This window comes from Panthera leo, chromosome D4 (genome assembly GCF_018350215.1).
Source record: "Panthera leo isolate Ple1 chromosome D4, P.leo_Ple1_pat1.1, whole genome shotgun sequence".
NCBI classification, from domain to species: Eukaryota; Metazoa; Chordata; class Mammalia; order Carnivora; family Felidae; genus Panthera; species Panthera leo.
The window spans coordinates 2,308,285-2,327,342 of NC_056691.1; the positions used below are offsets into that span (position 1 = coordinate 2,308,285).

The 19,058-nt window shown below is 47.5% G+C and overlaps 1 protein-coding gene across 1 annotated transcript in view; it reads right to left on the reverse strand.

Moving 5' to 3' along the window:
• Positions 1–17,912, reverse strand: part of LOC122204797 (F-box/WD repeat-containing protein 12-like) — a 49,670-nt gene extending 31,758 nt beyond the window's left edge. Inside the window, exons 1-5 of the mRNA XM_042912493.1 lie at positions 17,717–17,912; positions 14,989–15,026; positions 4,898–5,061; positions 4,351–4,469; positions 663–872 (exon numbers count right to left, since the gene is read on the reverse strand). Coding sequence (XP_042768427.1) covers positions 663–872; positions 4,351–4,469; positions 4,898–5,061; positions 14,989–15,026; positions 17,717–17,884 — 699 coding nt within the window. The 5' untranslated portion in view covers positions 17,885–17,912. The remainder of the gene's footprint in view (positions 1–662; positions 873–4,350; positions 4,470–4,897; positions 5,062–14,988; positions 15,027–17,716) is intronic.
• Between the last annotated feature and the right edge of the window lie 1,146 nt (positions 17,913–19,058).

Consider the following 19,058-nt stretch of genomic DNA (forward strand, 5'->3'; position numbering starts at 1 on the left):
TATGAGAAATCTGTTTCACTAGACATTACTTGTTTTGTTTGCTGAGCTTAGTCCCTTTCCATTTGATTCTGTGCGCACGTAAAGCTGCTCCAGGATACCCGCTCCTCCTGATATTTGGGACACCAGCCTGCCCGTCCTTTCCAGGGCCTCCTCCCCACAGGTGGGGACACTGCCTCCAGCCAACAGCCACTTCGTCCACCTGCCACCGTAAACCCACTTTCCTGGTTTCTTCTTCTCGCCAAACCCTCCTGATGCCTGAGTCACTTCTAAATGGACATCCTGGTAACAGTAGCCTTTGGTGTCCTGGGCAAACGCTCATGTTTTGTCAAACGTGCCTCAGCTTCTCCTGAGTGGGACCATAGCTGGGACTTGAAACAAGGGAAGGAAGGGTAAGAATGCAGAAGAGAGAAGGAACTGCCGAAGAAGAAAGAATACAAACAAGGTCAGGAGGCAGAAAGCAAGGGCACAGGCAGCCCACGGCCCGGTCTCGCTGACACCTGGGGACTGGCAGAGGGGGGCCAGGGAGACCGGCTGTGCAGACAGCAGAATCATTGCCTGGTCTGCCACAGCGAGCGCCCAGCTCCAGGCGCCCCCCATCACAGTGTCCACGACCCTGGGGGACGGCTAGGACACGCAGAGGCTCCCGAGAGCCAGTCACTCACCAGCAGGAAAGGGCCCTCTGGATGGTCGCAGGCCTGAAATGCAGACGAGAATGTAGGCAGGCGGAAGGAGGCCTGCTCCCATCCATTCTCTGCTCCCCAAACCTTGATGAGGCCCCGCTCATCCACGGTGATGGCCAGCTGGAGCCGAGGGAAGGTCACCACGTTCACCAGAGCAGCAGGCTGCAGAGGGCTTGACCAGATCTCTGTGCCCTGGGCAACAACAAAAGGAACATAACAACTTACTTGGGGGCTGTTCGTTTCACAAACGTACTGTTTTTGTTCATTCAACAATCATTCCCTAGTGCGTACAGGGGATGCACAGGGGGAAAGAGCAGGGTCCCCACCCTCACGGGATCCACGCAGCAAAGAGCACAACACAGACGTTGGAGAGCAGTGGCTAAACTGAGGGTGTGTGGAAATTCCCCAGGGCTGAGAGGCACCACCGGGACTGGGGGGCGGGGGGCCAGGCGTGCACACGGTGGTTACCCAGCTCCACTGAGGAAGGCCGGCCAGGGAGCGCAGCCTGGGCCACTATGGCTGCATAGAGAAAACTTCTCACCTGTCCTCAGGCAGCCCCATTTAGATCGGCTAACTCAGGCTCGCAGGTATGAATATTCACAGGGCATGTCTGTGCTGCCCTGCGCAGAACACCCCCTTTCCTATGGCGTGCCCTGGCCGAGGCCCGAGCTGGGTGATTCCACAGCCTCTCCCAGGACTGTACAACCGGAATCGGTGGTAAAGAGTCAGTGCCAGTAGGCCCAGGGTACTTGAAGGGGGGCAGAGAACCATCCACTAACCACTCTTCCAGTGTCCCAGGGCTGCCCCCTGGGCTTCCTTTCCAGTGCCGGGTCATTACGACCTTGTTCTAGCACATGTGCATTGTACCACGATCTGTATCTCTTTCCAACCAGATGTCTGACTCCTCTATGGGTTGCTTTCTCAGCTGATTTCTGTTGCTCAAGCAGCAAGGTGATGACCATCATCAACCAGCAACAGCTTGGCGAGCAGGAGCTGGGCACCAGTGATGGGGGAAGGGCAGGGAGTGTTGAGGAACACAGCGTCAGTGAAGAAGGCTCGAGACTCCTGGTTGCAGGAGGTCAGGGGGACAGAGCGCAGGAACGTGCCAGGGACTGCAGGCCACACGCCTGCCACAGGAAGGAAGGGGGCTCTGCTGGTGGCACCAAGACTGATGCCAGAAAAAGACAAACTCAAACCCTAGAATTCTCCGGGGGCAGCGGATACAACCGGATGGACAGCCAGATCAGACACCAGTATCACCAGTCAAAAATGTGGTCTCAACAGATTAGGAATATTTATTCACTTCTGGAAAAGCAAAATGTTAGTTCGCCTCTTGGCTTGGTGTGAACAGCTTTTACACAATGATTGTAATACTAAGAATACACATTATTATGTGGGGACGGGAAGGTTATCCTGTGTGGATGTAGGAGGAGGAAAGAGGGGTCGTCTTCTACAAGAGATTTGCTCGTGCACAGTACTGAGTTTGTGCAACCAGGCAGAATGTGCACAGACCGCTCTGAAACAGGCCCATGATGGAAACACAGACCACACGCAAGTACAACTTGGCCCACTGCCCATATTTGTATTTTGGTGGAAAAAAAAAAAAAAATCAAAGGAATACTTCACGACACATGGAAACACGTGCACCTGTCCATCAGCCACATCACGAGCTCAGCCAGAACACAGCGTATCTCTCTTTGCTCTCCGCTCCTGCAGGACAGAGCTGAGTGGTTGCAACAGGACCACAGGGCTCTTTCCAGAAAATGTCGGCCGAGCCTGCACCAAAGCTCTCTCCCCTTTTTTTTTTAAATGTTTTTATTCCTTTTTGAGACAGAGAGAGACAGAACATGAGCAGGGGAAGGGCAGACACAGAATCCAAAGCAGGCTCCAGGCTCTGAGCTGTCAGCACAGAGCCTGACGCAGAGCTCGAACTCACAGACTGAGATCATGACCTGAGCCGAAGTCGGACGCTTAACTGACTGAGCCACCCAGGCGCCCGCCCCTTTCAAGTTGAGAACCATGTATCTGGGCAGCGCTGGGCCCTCCCAGCCGCCGGGTCTCCTGCCGGGTCCCCACCCGGAGCCACACACCTCAGCTAGGGGTCTGCAGCTGAGGCGGGTCCTCAGAGAAGGCACAGGGAGGCGGGCAGCCCCCACACCGGCACACGCAGGGCCCTCCCATGAAATGACCCTAGAAACCAAGCACAAGAAAGAGGAACCCAACAACAACCGAAAACCTGACCACGGAGAAGAGAGAAAGGACACAAATGACTCTGGACCCTTTAAACAAAACAGAACAATAGGGGATAAGAATGGGGACCTGGAAACTAGAGAAGTTTCTGTAAAGTAGGCAGACAACATGTCCTCCGAAGCATGCAGATCGAGAAACCGAGTCTACTAACATAAACACTGGTGAATTGAACCGGGAACCGGTTCAGACAGCACTTGAACAGTGGTCACCTCTGGGAAGAGCTGCTGAGAACAGGCAGGGAGAACTATTTCACTCATGAAATATCTCCTAGTCCTGACTTTCCCAAACCCTCAACTGCTTCACTTTCATGATTCAAAAGCAAAATAAATTGTAACTAACCACAGCCCATCCCCAAAGTCCCCCCACCCAGCACCACTTGCCTCTGTCCCCAGACCCTGCCCCAGCCCCCTGGCCCTCACGATCTGGCGAGAGCCCAGCTAAGGCTTTTGAGGCTCACTCACCACCAGGAGCCTCGGGTGGCCTCTCAAGTGTCCCCATGTGGCCAAATGTGGTGCACACCCACACTTACCAGACTCTAACGTGACATCTGGGCAGAGCAGTGACCCCACGGCTAGCATGGGGGCGCAAAGACGCAGCTCCCAGTGGTCTGCTTCCCTCGCACACTGACAAGGAAGTTTGCTGAGAGTCAGGATGCCCTGTTCACAGGGGCCAGGGGGGTCGGGGGAGCCCCTCTGCTCTTGGTGCACGAGGCTCCCATGAGCAGGACCGGGCACTTCCAGCAGACCTGACCAACGGGGACATGAGCAGGCTCCCTACCTAATGTAGCAAGGACCTGGAAAATCGTGAGTTGATCTGTAGTTATCCAGGAAAAAGTCCTTTATAGGAGGTTGGGTTCTGTCTACATGCACAGAACCCATGGATTTACAGGCAACCACATGATTCAAGACTCCGAGACACCTTCCCTCTTGGTCTCGGGCTGACGGTCTATAAAATCATGATGATAACAATGCACATATTGCTTGGCTGCTGTGAGAACCACGTGAGAAAATAAGACCAGGAAGCTTTTTAACCGTGACAACCAAGCGTGAGAACACCGATCGTGTTATCAAGGTCTCAACACTTAATTGGTATACGAGGGTGACTAAAAGTGGCAACTGTCTGGGAAAAACCACCCAGATTGGGCACTGGCTCCAAAGTAGACACCGCAGGTCCGGGACTGGCACTGAGGCAGGTGGCCACCTCTCCGAGGCAGGCAGCACAGAGTCAAAGGCAGATCAGGCTCCATCTGCGATCAGACCTGAGTTCCAAGTGTGACCAGGTCTCCTGCAGCTCAGAGTTCTCGTCTGTACCACGGGGATCCCACCACCTCCAAGCTGGCCAGGAGGGCTGAATCGCTGGCGAAAGGGAAAGACCTCACTGAGACCCAGCGGGTCACACCCTGGCCCCTCCGCAGGCTCACCTCCTGCACATCCCAGGCACGGACGGTGCTGTCCGAGGACACGGTGCACACCATGGACTTCTCTTGCCCATCAAACCGGCACTCCTTGGTTGAGATGTAAGCCAGCTCGTCTATCTCTCCTGGAAGAGAACACAGACTGGCCTTGAATGCATACACAGATGCCTGGGATATGGACACTCAGCCTGGGGAAAGACAGGCAGGACACTCATTCCTCTTGCATTCTCAGAAGCACACAGGTGCTCGTTAGGGGTGAGCAGTGGACAGAAAGAACTAGGGCTTCACACCCTGGACTGCCCCACTCCACCACCCACAAAGCCACAAACAAGTGCCTAATATCTCTCTTTCTTTCTACTCTGAAATAAATGTAACGATTCCTTCTTCACAGGATTACCGCAGGCACCAAGTGACACAGTGCAAATATAGAACGCAGCAGGGCACGTACTCATCAAGTGTCACCTTCCTGCTCAATGGCTGAACACCAAGTCCCACGACACTCGACCAGGAGTGAGCAGCGGGAAAGCACGCAGGACTACATTCCCCACCATACCTGTGTGCCCGGCAATGGCTTTGCAGATGAAGTCCTTCTCTGGCCGCCCACATTCCATTCGGAACTCCAGCTCGGATCGGCAGAGATAGTACTCTTTCCACGTTTGTGTGCCCAAGGTCATCTGGGAGGTTTTACATGATGACCAGCGTCTCAGACACAGCTGCCTGGAAAACAGACCCATGATCCCAGGCAGGACAGAACACACATTAGAAGAAGGTACTGTGGTGTCGACAGGTCTAGCTTTGATTCCTGGCTTCACCATCTAGTAGCTTAGACAACTCACTCTGCCTACCTATGCCTTAACTGTCCCCAACGTAAAATGGGGAAAACAAGGAAGTGACAATGAGCAAGCGCTCACCACCATCAGGTGTCAGTGGTTCTTGTGTATTAGCCAGTTTTCCTGACACCCCCATGAAGTCTACCTGATCCCCTTGTATACGACAGGGAACTTTAACAATTGACCTAAGGCCAAGGGCATGCAGCTTTGGTCATGCAACTGCCATTCAAGAGTATTTCTTGAAGTCTCCAACTCTTACTGCTGAATTGCCTATTTCTCCTCTCAGTTCTGCCAGCCCTTCGTGTATTTTGTCGCTGTTATTAGGTGCGTATATGTTTATAATTTTTTGATCTTCATGGATAGACTTATCATGAAATGGCATTCTTTCTCTAGTAATGCCTTTTTGTCTTAAAGTCTATTTTGTCTGATATTAGCATGGCCATTCCAGCTTTCCCTTGGTTACTGTTGCATGGTATATCTGTTTCCATTCTTTTAATTTCAATTTATCTATGTCCTTGAATCTGAAGTATGTCTCTTGTAGACAGCATAAAGTTGAATATTGTTTATCCCTTCTAACAACCTCTTTCTATTGGAGTGTACATTAAATACACTTAATGTAATTAATGATAAGGCACAATTTATGTGTTATTTGGCTACTTATTTCTATAAGTTAGATGCATTTTCTCTATTATTGCCTTCTTTTGTGTTAAATATTTTATTTTTTAATTATTTTTATTTTTGTGAAAGAGTGAGAAAACAGGTGCAAGTGAGGGAAGTGGGGAAAGGGAGGGACAGAATCCCAAGCAGGCTCCACACTTAGCCCAGAGCCTGATGCAGGGTTCAATCTCAGGACTGTGAGATCATGACCTGAGCTGACATCGAGAGTCAGATGCTTAACCAACTGAGCCACCCAGGCACCCCTTAAATATTTTCTGATATACTATTTTAATTCCCTTGTCATTTCTTCTATCATGTTTTTTGAGTTCTTAGTGGTTGCCTTGAGGATTAATCTAGTTTTAATTAATATCAATTTAATTTCTTTTTCTTTTTTTTTTCCCAAGCAGGGGAGGGGCAGAGAGGAATCCCAAGCAGGCAGGCTCCATGATGTCAGTGCAGAGCCCAACACTGGGCTTGAACCCACAAGCCATGAGATCATGACCTGAGCTGAAATCAAGAGTCAGACGCTTAACTTACTGAGCCACCCAGGTGCCCCAACAGCAACTTAATTTCAACATTATTCAAAAATTTTGCTCTTTTGTAGCGCCATTTCCTGCTCCTCTCAACTGTGCCGCTACATCTACAAATTACATTTTACATGTTAAATATACACGAATAGAGACTTACAGTTGTTTTATGCAGTTGTCTTTTAAATAATACAGAAAAAAGAAAGACTTACAAATAAGAAATATATTTATACTGCCTTTTCTATATGCCTATAGAGTTACTTCACTAGTGTTTTTTATTTTTTAATGTGGATTCAACTTCCTGCCTAATGTTCTTTCATTTCAATATGAAAGATTCCCTTTAGGACTTCTTGTAGGACAAGCATATAGCAACAAACCCTCTGAGCTTTTTGCTAATCTGAAAAGGTCCTCGTTTTCTCCTTCATTTTTCTAGACATACAATTCTTAGTAACAAGCTTTTCTTCCTATACCTTCAATATGTCATCCCATTACCTTCTGGGCTTCATGGTTTTTAATGAGAAATCAACTGGTCATCTCATTGGGGTTCCCTTCTACATGATGAGTTGCCTCTCTCTTGCTGCTTTCAAGATTCTAGGTCTTCAGCTCTTGATTACAATGGGTCCTTTTAAATATTTTATTTTTAAAAGCAATCTGTACACCAAATGTTGGGCTTGAACTCATCACTCCAAGATCAAGAGTTGCATGCTCTACTGATCGAGCCATCTAGGTGTCCCTCCAATGTGTCTTGATGTGGAACTCTTTGTGTTTATCCTACTTGCAGCTAATTGAGCTTTTGCATGTATAAATTAACATTTTTCATCAAATTTGGGAAGTTTCCACACCTTATTTCTTTAAATATTTTATTCCTTCTCCCTTTCTCCTCTCATTCTGGGACTCTTGTTATACAATGTTGGCATGCTTGATGGTGGCCCACAGGTTTCTTAGGCACTGCTGACTTTTCTTCCTTCTTCATATTGATTCTATTCTTCAGATAATCTCCACCGACCTATCTTCAAATTCACTGATTCTATTTTCTATCTGCTCAAATCCTGAGTTTTTTAAATTAAAAAGGTCAGGGTGTCTGGGTGGCTCAGTTGGTTAGGAGTCCAACTTCAGCTCAGGTCATGATCTCGTGGTTCACAAGTTCAGGCCTTGCATCGGGCTCTGTGCTGACATCTCAAAGCCTGGAGCCTGCTTTGGATTCTGTGTCTCCCTCTCTCTGTCCCTCCCCTGCTCATACTCTGTTTCTATCTCAAAAATAAATAAAACACTTAAAAAAGTTAAAAAGGTCAATAGTATACTTTTCTACTCCATAATTTCTATTTAGTTATTTTTATAATGATTCTTCACTGATATGCTCTATTGGATGAGACGTTGTCCTACTTCTAGTTCTTTGTACATGGTTTCTTCTAGTTCTTTGAACATAATACAAATAGCTGATTTAAAGTCTTTATCTAGTAGGTACAAGGCCTGGTCTTTCTCAAAGACAGTTTCTGTTGTTTGCTTTGTTTCCTGTGTAGAAGCTACACCTTATTACTTTGCATGACTCATTACTTTTGTTGAAAACTGAACATTTTAAATAATGTGGACCCTGAAAATCTGACCCCACCCCTAGATTTGTTGTTCTACCTCCTTACTGTTATTGTTTGTTTAGTGATGTTTCTGAATAAATCCTGAAAAGCCTGCATTCTTTGTTACCTGTGGCCACTGAACTCTCGCCCAGTTAAATTAGTGCTCACTAATGATTGGACAGGGATTTCCCAAACACCTAGAACCACCAACTCTCCCAGTCATCACCAAAGGGCTTCTGTGCATGTTGGGGCATGGACTCAACACCCAGTAAGGTAGTTGACCACTCTGCCCTAGACTTAACTTCCTACTTGCACAGAACCTCAGGGTTAGCCAAACATGTGAGTGTAGAGCCTTCTTAGGTCTTCCCTGAGTTTGTGCACAACCCTGTTACACGTGCCTGGGCTTTTTAGGAATGTGACAGCTTTTCAAGGTCCAAGTCCCTAAAGATGTCACATCCTCGGCTTTTCCTTTTAAGCTTTTTGGTTAGCCTACTTGTTTGCTCAATTGCTGTCCATCAGCTCTGACAATCACAAAGTTCATCAATTGTCTGTTATTATTTGGACAAAGGTCCCAAAGAAAAGGCTTTTCATACTGGGTGAACTCGAAGTCAGACCAAATAGAAACAGTCTGCCCATGGGGTCTTCCAAGAAATACCAGACAGGTCAAATAATGACAATTTTCCAGGAACGAAAATCCACTCCCATCCTTCTCCCTCCAGTGACTGCCAGGCTCCTGGTCTCACTGTGATTGTGCGCTGATGACATTCAAGGCTAACACAGAACTGGAGGGCTTTATGGGAACAAGGCAAGAAAACCTGGTGTTCTAAGATTCAAATATTTCTTCTTGAACAAACACTTCCTAAGCTACTACAAGTCTCTTGTTAATTTCCAGAGTCCTGAAAAAATTGATTTTGACACTTTGTGTCAGTTTCCTCGTTGCTTTTAGGGAGGAGAAAAACTTCAAATCCACCATTTCCCAAGAGCCTGCGTTCTGAGCTTCCGTGCGACTAGTGTCAATTCTCTGACAGCACCTCTCTCATGAGACTTTTCAGGAGAGAAATGTTAGCTCAGCCACACTGTAGAGAACTACAGAATCCCCACCCGGTCTGTGGGCACCAGAGCAAGTGAGACACGGCTTCTGCCGAGGGCACTCTCAGCCAGTGGTTGGGAGGAGGATGAGCAGAACAAAAGCGCGGGGGAGAAACGTGGCGTTTCAGGAGGGGCAACATGTGGAGCTATGGGTACTAAGCACCAAGAGCGGATGTCCGGCCGGGAGGGGGCTGGGGAGGCTTCACGGGCAGAGGCTTCCAGCATTTACTGTCCCCACAGCTGAAGTGGCATCACGTGGCTCCAGCCCAGCACTCCTACCTCACGGAGAACACAAGGTCAGGTGGGAAATGCAGGGCTCACGGTCCTTGGCCTCAACAAGTACCACACCCAGTCCTCATTGCCTCTCCACTCATCGAGTACCTCCACGCCAGGCCTGTGCTAGGCACTAGGGACCTTCTTTTTTTTTTTTTTTTTTTTTTTTTTATTTATTTTTGGGACAGAGAGAGACAGAGCATGAACGGGGGAGGGGCAGAGAGAGAGGGAGACACAGAATCGGAAACAGGCTCCAGGCTCCGAGCCATCAGCCCAGAGCCTGACGCGGGGCTCGAACTCACGGACCGCGAGATCGTGACCTGGCTGAAGTCGGACGCTTAACCGACTGCGCCACCCAGGCGCCCCAAGGGACCTTCTAACACACGGAGAAGGATCCACCACCTGCGCTCCGAACGGGTTTTACTGTGTTTTCTGGAACTCTAGTCCTTCTATCAGAAGCACCATATTGGCAGCCTGTGGGCAGAATGGACCCCCAGATTATTCTGTCTGCCTTGCACAGGATTAGCCCAGTGAACTAGCTGCTGACACTTAAAACTCTTGAGTTTTCACATAAAAATCAGGAAAAGGCAGGTGGTCTGGTTATGCTGAACCTAAATTCCCATTGGACAAAAGGGGTCTGGAGCCACATGAAGCTGAGCCCTTCACACAAGAACGAGCCCTCGGCTTCACCGTCTCTTTTCTCTTCTGGGTGGTGAGACCGACACACCTCAAACCACCACTCCTGTTGTTGGCTTTGAGTTGAAATAAGAAGACAGATTTCTTGCACCCACACCTCAATCTGAAAAGTGTGAAAACAAAAGCTAGACCAAGAAAATAATGTGGCTTAAGAAAAAGAGGAGAAGGCACATTTCTTTATGGAAGTTAAGTCTATTTCTACATATTACACACTCAAAACTTAAGTAGGACCTATGAGCAATACTGAGAAATGAAAAAGTGATTTGACAAAAATGAAGGCAGACCATCAAAAAGGTTGAAGTATGAAGATGAATAAATTATGTGATATGCCTCTGAATTGCAATATATCAAGTGAAAAAAATACTGATACCAAAACTTTTCAGATAGCAACTAATGACAAAATAATCTATTGTACACAACAGAAATTATGTACCTTAAACAAAAGCAAATACCTGCGATTTTATTTCTAACCAAAACATAACGCTTACTGTATTGAAGAAACAGAATTTAAAAGGTCCTGAGGCATTAAAAAAAGGACCTTGCAGCATTTCCAACTAAAATTACACAATACAGGGGCATCTGGGTGGCTCAGTTGGTTAAGGGGCTAACTCTTAATTTCAGCTCAGGTCATGTTCTCATGGTTCATGAGATCGAGCCCCACTTGGACTCTGTGCTGACAGCACGGAGCCTGCTTGGGATTCTCTCCCTCCCTCTCTCTGCCGCTCCCTAGCTCGCAGTCTTGTTCTCTCTCTCACTCTCAAGATAAATAAACTTTAAAAAATTAAAAAATAAAAGAAACAAAATAAAATTATACAATACATATTAAAAATACATGACCAGTTAACTACATTAATTTACTGTGTCCATGAGAATTTCTTTTTCTTTTTTTTTTTTTTTTATCTCACACAACAGTTAGAATATTTTATTTCACTTTGCCCATGATGACAACATAATAAATAGGATCATCTCTAAGACATGGTACACATTAACACTAGCCTTATTTTACTTAATAAAAAGGCTATTGAACTTAAATATGCATACAAATTCAAAAGCTTAAAATAAAACCCTAAACACTTAAATAATTTCCAAAAGCATGGAGGTTAAAGAACACCCTACTAACGAATGAGTGGGTCAACCAGGCAATTAGAGAAGAAATTAAAATATATATGGAAACAAACGAAAATGAAAATACAACAATCCAAACGCTTTGGGATGCAGCGAAGGCAGTCCTGAGAGGAAAATACATTGCAATCCAGGCCTATCTCAAGAAACAAGAAAAATCCCAAATACAAAACCTAACAGCACACCTAAAGGAAATAGAAGCAGAACAGCAAAGGCAGCCTAAACCCAGCAGAAGAAGAGAAATAATAAAGATCAGAGCAGAAATAAACAATATAGAATCTAAAAAAACTGTAGAGCAGATCAACAAAACCAAGAGTTGGTTTTTTGAAAAAATAAACAAAATTGACAAACCTCTAGCCAGGCTTCTCAAAAAGAAAAGGGAGATGACCCAAATAGATAAAATCATGAATGAAAATGGAATGATTACAACCAATCCCTCAGAGATACAAACAATTATCAGGGAATACTATGAAAAATTATATGCCAGCAAATTGGACAACCTGGAAGAAATGGACAAATTTCTAAACACCCACACTCTTCCAAAACTCAATCAGGAGGAAATAGAAAGCTTGAACAGACCCATAACCAGCGAAGAAATTGAATCGGTTATCAAAAATCTCCCAACAAATAAGAGTCCAGGACCAGATGGCTTCCCAGGGGAGTTCTACCAGACATTTAAAGCAGAGATAATACCTATCCTTCTCAAGCTATTCCAAGAAATAGAAAGGGAAGGAAAACTTCCAGACTCATTCTATGAAGCCAGTATTACTTTGATTCCTAAACCAGACAGAGACCCAGTAAAAAAAAGAGAACTACAGGCCAATATCCCTGATGAATATGGATGCAAAAATTCTTAATAAGATACTAGCAAATCGAATTCAACAGCATATAAAAAGAATTATTCACCATGATCAAGTGGGATTCATTCCTGGGATGCAGGGCTGGTTCAACATTCGCAAATCGATCAACGTGATACATCACATTAACAAAAAAAAAGAGAAGAACCATATGATCCTGTCAATCGATGCAGAAAAGGCCTTTGACAAAATCCAGCACCCTTTCTTAATAAAAACCCTTGAGAAAGTCGGGATAGAAGGAACATACTTAAAGATCATAAAGGCCATTTATGAAAAGCCCACAGCTAACATCATCCTCAACGGGGAAAAACTGAGAGCTTTTTCCCTGAGATCAGGAACACGACAGGGATGCCCACTGTCACCGCTGTTGTTTAATATAGTGCTGGAAGTTCTAGCATCAGCAATCAGACAACAAAAGGAAATCAAAGGCATCAAAATTGGCAAAGATGAAGTCAAGCTTTCGCTTTTTGCAGATGACATGATATTATACATGGAAAATCCGATAGACTCCACCAAAAGTCTGCTAGAACTGATACATGAATTCAGCAAAGTTGCAGGATACAAAATCAATGTGCAGAAATCAGTTGCATTCTTATACACTAACAATGAAGCAACAGAAAGACAAATGAAGAAACTGATCCCATTCACAATTGCACCAAGAAGCATAAAATACCTAGGAATAAATCTAACCAAAGATGTAAAAGATCTGTATGCTGAAAACTATAGAAAGCTTATGCAGGTAATTGAAGAAGATATAAAGAAATGGAAAGACATTCCCTGCTCATGGATTGGAAGAATAAATATTGTCAAAATGTCAATACTACCCAAAGCTATCTACACATTCAATGCAATCCCAATCAAAATTGCACCAGCATTCTTCTCGAAACTAGAACAAGCAATCCTAAAATTCATATGGAACCACAAAAGGCCCCGAATAGCCAAAGTAATTTTGAAGAAGAAGACCAAAGCAGGAGGCATCACAATCCCAGACTTTAGCCTCTACTACAAAGCTGTCATCATCAAGACAGCATGGTATTGGCATAAAAACAGACACATAGACCAATGGAATAGAATAGAAACTCCATGAGAATTTCTAACGGGCCTGGGGAACTTTGGGGCCCGGTCGTCATAAGACACAACATCAGAAATGACATGCATGTGACCACAGATGACAATGCTCCTGAAATGCTGTTGTCCCAGCTCCAGAAACATAAACTCAGTGTTTTTTGTTTTGTATGTGTGTGTTTTTTTAAGTTTGACAGAGAGAGAGAGAGAGAGAGAGCGCGCGCGCGCACGCACGCACACATGAGCAGGGGAGGTGCAGAGAGAGAGAATCCAAAGCCTGATGTGGAGCTTGATTCAAGAACTGTGAGACCATGACCTCAGCCAAAACCAAGAGTCAGATGCTTAATCGACTGAGCCACCCAGACGCCCCTAAACCTAGGGTTTTTATAAGAACGCAGTCCAAGGATACAATCTTGAGGAATGACTTTATGCTAAAAGTTTAGCCCCAATTATGAAACAGTGATGAACTGAAACTACTCTGTGACTTGGTTTGCAAACGCCAAACCATCTACCCAAGGCACCTGGAAGCACAACGTGATAACACACACATACGCGCAGAGGTCAGGTGATAAGCCGCAGAAGATAGTTTCTGAGCTGTGGGAAGGAACTCACTCCCATCACTCAAATTCCTTCCTGGCTTCTCAGCAGAGATAAGAACAAAGAGCAGGGTTAGGGCTGGCTTCCTACCTATCCCAATGTGGGAATACGGCTCTGCGAGCACTTCCACAAATACACCAACCCAGGAGTCAATCCATTTATTTCCCAGGACACAATGTCATTGGGAATCACATTTGGGAAGACAAAAAATCTTGTCCACTCCCCTACAGAGAAATCAACGTCCAGAACTGAATGTTCTCTCCAGAGACATTCCCCAAAGTGCAGAGATGAAGACTGGAATCCGATAAAAGCTCTCTTCAAGACTAACTGAAGAGATCAGCATCATTTTTCTAACAAACATTAGCAATAAGAAGTGGATGAGAAGCAACAGATGCCACAGAACACCGAACATGGCAGTGGCAGGCCTGGCATCCAGAATCCTCAAGGACCACAACTGCAACATTACCCTGAAAGCAAAACCCATCAAGCAGAGATTCCCTCCAAGCGTGGAAGATTCTTTGTGTGTGAACAGCTGTTTTCCATCATAAGTGGCTAAAACTAAACACAGCTCCTAGTGGACGGCCAAGGCCACGGCCTGTCTTGTGTTCAGCAAGAGAGAGAAGATGTGAGACTCCTCTCTTGGGTCAAAAGGAGTCAGGTTCCAAAGGAAAAAAGAATAAGAAAAAAACTTAATAAATTAACGATTAAGATATTTTTTATTTTCAACTTTAATTTTTTACATTTTTAAAAATTCTAATACCATATGCGTTCATATACAGCTATGTTGTTACACCAAAGATGAGTTAAAATAAAAGTGATTTGGAGGCACCTGGGTGGCTCAGTCGGTTGAGCGTCTGACTTTGGCTCAGGTCATGATCTCACAGTTCCTGAGTTCGAGCCCTGCGTCGGGCTCTGTGCTGACAGCTCGGAGCCTGGAGCGTGCTTCGTATTCTGTGTCTCCCTCTCTCTCCACCCCTCCCCTGCTTGCACTCTGTGTCTCTCTCTCTCAAAAATAAACAAACATTTAAGAAAATTTAAAAATAAAAAAATAAAAGTGGTTTGTTGATTTGTCTTCTATCAGCTGGCCACATGCATCTGCTGTACATATCTGCCCAAGTTTGGTGCTCCTGATGCGTGTCAATCTCCCATTCAATTAATAAAATCTCTTATATTTCAATATACTATAAAAAAAAAGTATTCACTACATGCATGACAGGAGTAGTTCCCCACTGACAGGTGCTACGGATTGTCCTTTCTGATGTACTCAGTAGAGCCAGACACCCGGTGCTCAAAACACACGCTACACCCCTCACCTTCGCAGGACCCTCTCCTGCCCACGTTTGGCTCTTCCTTCACTTACCTCCACAGTTCCTTGGTCCCTGAAACCTCATTCCAGACCTAGAACAAGAGGACAGAGAAGTCTGGTCAGTCTGTATGCAGTTGGCACCTAGCCTGCCAGGCACCGTAGACGGGACAGAGAGCTAGATGAGACTCAGTGCCTGTGGGCAAGAAAACTCACCCTGGGGAATCAGACATATGTGGATGGCCCAATAAAAACAATCAAGGAGAGTATAACAATGTCGGTGGAGCTGAGGGGCTCAGAAGTGATTACTGACAAAATCCCCAATAGCTGAAGCATTCCAGGGAGAGAGAAAACTACTGGAGCAAAGACTGTGAAGTGTGAAAAAACTAGTGAGCATTCTGCCTTAAGTGGAGTAAAGCGTTCTGGGGAAAGGAGCTGGAAATCTGCTTAGACCCAACTCGCAAAGTCGTAATGGCAAAACCAGTGAGAAGCCACTTGGCAATTGTGAATGGAGGAGTGGCGGGGTAGCCTGTTTAGTTAGATCACTGGCTCCTTCGAGAAGGAAGAATTGGAAATGAGGGCAGGGCAACAGGCTCCAGAAAGGCTGCCGCAGCGGAGTAACTAAAGGCACTGGCCTGGAGGGTATCCCAGAGACGCCAAGATGGCAGAACAGCCGTCTTGGGAGAGGGTCAGCCCTGCTCCCATAAACCGCCCCCTGCAGAAGTATTTGAGAGAGGCTCGGGATCAGTCAGTCCTGGGCGGGAACCAGAGTGTCATGCCTGCCCTCACCCAGACACACAGCTGCGTCCTGGGACGCCCTGGCCTCTCCAGCTAGGCCAGCCTGCATCCCGGAGCCCACACAGCTTCCGAGGGAACCACTCTGGAGAGTTGTCTGTGGTCCAGACGCACTGAAGGCCCCATCCCAGAACCTGGCTGTCCAGTCCCTGGCAGAAGCAAACACCATCCTCGCAGCCCGGGCCCCGCTCACACAGCCCTTGCTCACCTGCTGGATCAAAGTGCCTCGGTCTTTTTGGCAGGAATGTGAAGTTTATAATTTGCAGAAATCAAGCCAAGACAGTCAAGAAGATTTACGCATTTTCCTTTTATGGAGTTCCCAGTTCAAAACCTAATTGAGACCTTATTTCCCAAACACAGAGTATGGTATGATGTGCAATATAATCTGAAAAATAAACACTACCCACCCAGAGGGCCCCTCTGTTAGATGCTGGCCTTCACGACAACAAAGTGAGGCAAGGATAAGTGACTTCATCTTACCCAGCAGGGAAACCATGTCCCAGAGAAGCTTGTGCTGCCCAAGGCTACAAGTCGCCCTCCTTCCTAACTCTGCCCCTGCGCCATCCCTAGCCCGCTGCAGGGATCCAGTCCCAGCCCTGTTTGGGACTAGCTGGGTGGGACTGTCTCTTTGTTGGTAAAAAGGGGGATGAAAACCCGGTATTTTACCTGACACATTTTAAATCTAGTTATGGAATCCAAACACGAATCTGTTTATTGATCTTTCTGTAAAACGATATGATAATGTGTGACAATTAATAAGGAAAATCTTCAGGAGGGCCGCCTCGGTGGCTCAGGCAGTTAAATGTCTGCCTTGGGCTCAGGTCACGATCTCATGGTTTGGGAGTTCAACCTCACACCGGGCCCTCTACTGTCAGCACAGAGCCCACTTCAGATCCTTTCTCTCCGTCTCTGTCTGCCCCTTCCCCCTCACGCTCTCTCTCAAAATATACATAAACCTTAAAAACGAAGAAAGAAAAAGAAAATCCTCTGGAGACCAGCAGGGGGGCTCTCAGGCCACAGCCCTGGTCAGTTGCAGACCCAGCACCTTGCAAACCAATGCTAGTTTAGCTACTCCTTCACTGCCTCAGAGGGAGTAAGATTTCTCCCCACCCCACCTCCCAACAGCCCAGCAAAGGAGACTGTCACAGCCCAGCTAGGGAGAAGCCACCACACTTCCAGTCCCCAGTTTACTGCAATGGACTTTTAGTTCACAACAGCCCTTCCAGCCTCGCCTTCCTCTGTAAAAGAGCCTCTTCAGCTTTCTTCTCTGGACTCGCCTATTGTTTTGCCAGGCCCCGCTGGTCTTGAATTGCAATTCTCCGTTATTCCCAAATAAACCCATTTTTGCCGGTAAGATAACTGGCAGTTTTCTATCTAAGGCTAACAAATGTATTTTAGGTTCCTTTATGAAATTCCCTGACTGGACAAGTATTTACAAAGGGCACGCTGGGTGCTAGAGACAGGATGCTGGCTGTCAGGCATGAATCCAGCGGGGGGAAAGCGGACATGAACTACATACACTATACCAGCAGTTAAGGGGTACGGAGCCCTAGGAGGAGCCGGCGCAGGTGCACACGGGGCGGATGACAGCCAGGACCCAGGCGTGCGGGCGCCCTGACCCCAGGGGACTCACCACTCCCAGGAAACTCTTGGCTTCCCAGACAAGACCCAGAGGGAAATTATAGAATGTCCCAGAAGAGGTGGGAGGGGCAAGGAAACAGGCCCCTCAAGCCCATCCAGGCAGTGAAGGCTGATGGCAGGGGGGCCGCAGCAGACCAGCGAACAGGGCTCTGGGAGTCCCCGGGGCGGCGGCTCGCAGCACCCACACAAGCCTTCAGGTCACCACCCCGGCCTCAGCGCGCTCGGCCCACCACGGAATTGGCCGCCGGACGCCGCCCCCCAAACGGGGAAACTGAGGCCCAGAAAAGGGCCAGCCTTGGACACGCAGGAACCATAAAGCCAGTCCTGCCTCCCGGACAGGGCGCGCTACCTTGTCCACCTGGGCGGCGCAGAGCAGGTCTCGGGCCTCCAGGAAGGAGAAAACGTGCAGGAGCTCATGGAACCCAAGTTTCGGCTCCATCTCGCCCGCACCGCCCAGCCTCCTCCCTCCGGCCACGCCTTCCACGCGCTTCGGGCCTTCCGGCCAAACCCCGCCCATCTCGCCACGCTTCCGCCCCGAGGGCCAAACCCCGCCCATCACGCCGTGTTTCTGCCCCGCAGGCCGGGGAGCACGGCAAGATGCTTCCTTCCGCTCCGGACGGCCAAACCCCGCCCATCCCACCCCACTTCCGCCCCGCAGACTACACCCACCCAGTGCTCAATTCTTCCGTTCTGTTGGGTCAATCCTCTGCCAGCCTGCCACCCTCTGCCTTAAGCTGGAGCCAGTCGGCCCCGATCCTCCCTGACCTTCCACTTGCCTCTGACCACCCCTTGGCTCTCACTCTGACCTTCACCCCTGCACTGACCCTCACGTTGGACATTGTGGCGGTCTTGAACCCAGCCCCTCCCAAGCCCTTGCTCTGGCCTTTTGACTTCACCTTTGACCTGTCCTCCATTTCGGACCCTTGCCGCTCTCAACCTGGCCTTTGACATGGGCCTCTCATTTACCAGATTCGGGCCTGCCCCTGGTCCTGACACTCACCCTTGACCCTGACCCTCCTCCAACCTCGCCCTGCTCACAACCCTCAACCTTGCCATCCATGCTTTCCTGAATCCCTACCCTCACCTGACCCTGACACTCACTGTGACCACCACTGGGATCTTCACCCTGGCCTCACCTTTGCTTTCACAGTGACCCTCAGCCTCACTCTGACCTTGACATTCAAGGTGAGGTCAGGTTCAAGGGCAAGTTTAGAGTATCCTGTGGATGGAGTTGGTGGAGGGTCAGTGATCCAGACGTGGGTACAGGCTCAAATTTATACGGAGCTGAGAGCTCCCAGAAATTAGCTAGACCGGAGCTTGGCATCGACAGAAGATGTGGCTGGACAAACAGGCAGAGGACAGATCCCTAAAACATCAGACCTCTCCCTGAAAGCAACGCTGTGTCTATTGTTTTGTATTTCCCCAGAAGCTTGGAGGCAATGCCTGGCAGTGTCACCTGTGCTCAGGGCTGACACGGGTTTAGCCACATGAAGAACAAAATGCACATTTTAAGAGTAAGCGATTGCTAAGGATATGTTTGTTTCTCTGGTCCGTTTTTAACTCTTCCTGAACCAGGACTGCACTGTCTCAACAGGCCCTATGAAAAGTCTTAGGTCTAACAGTGAGTCCTTCCCTGGTTTTTCTCTTCTGCCTTCTCTTAACCCTTTCATTTCTGTGTAGATTATAGAACC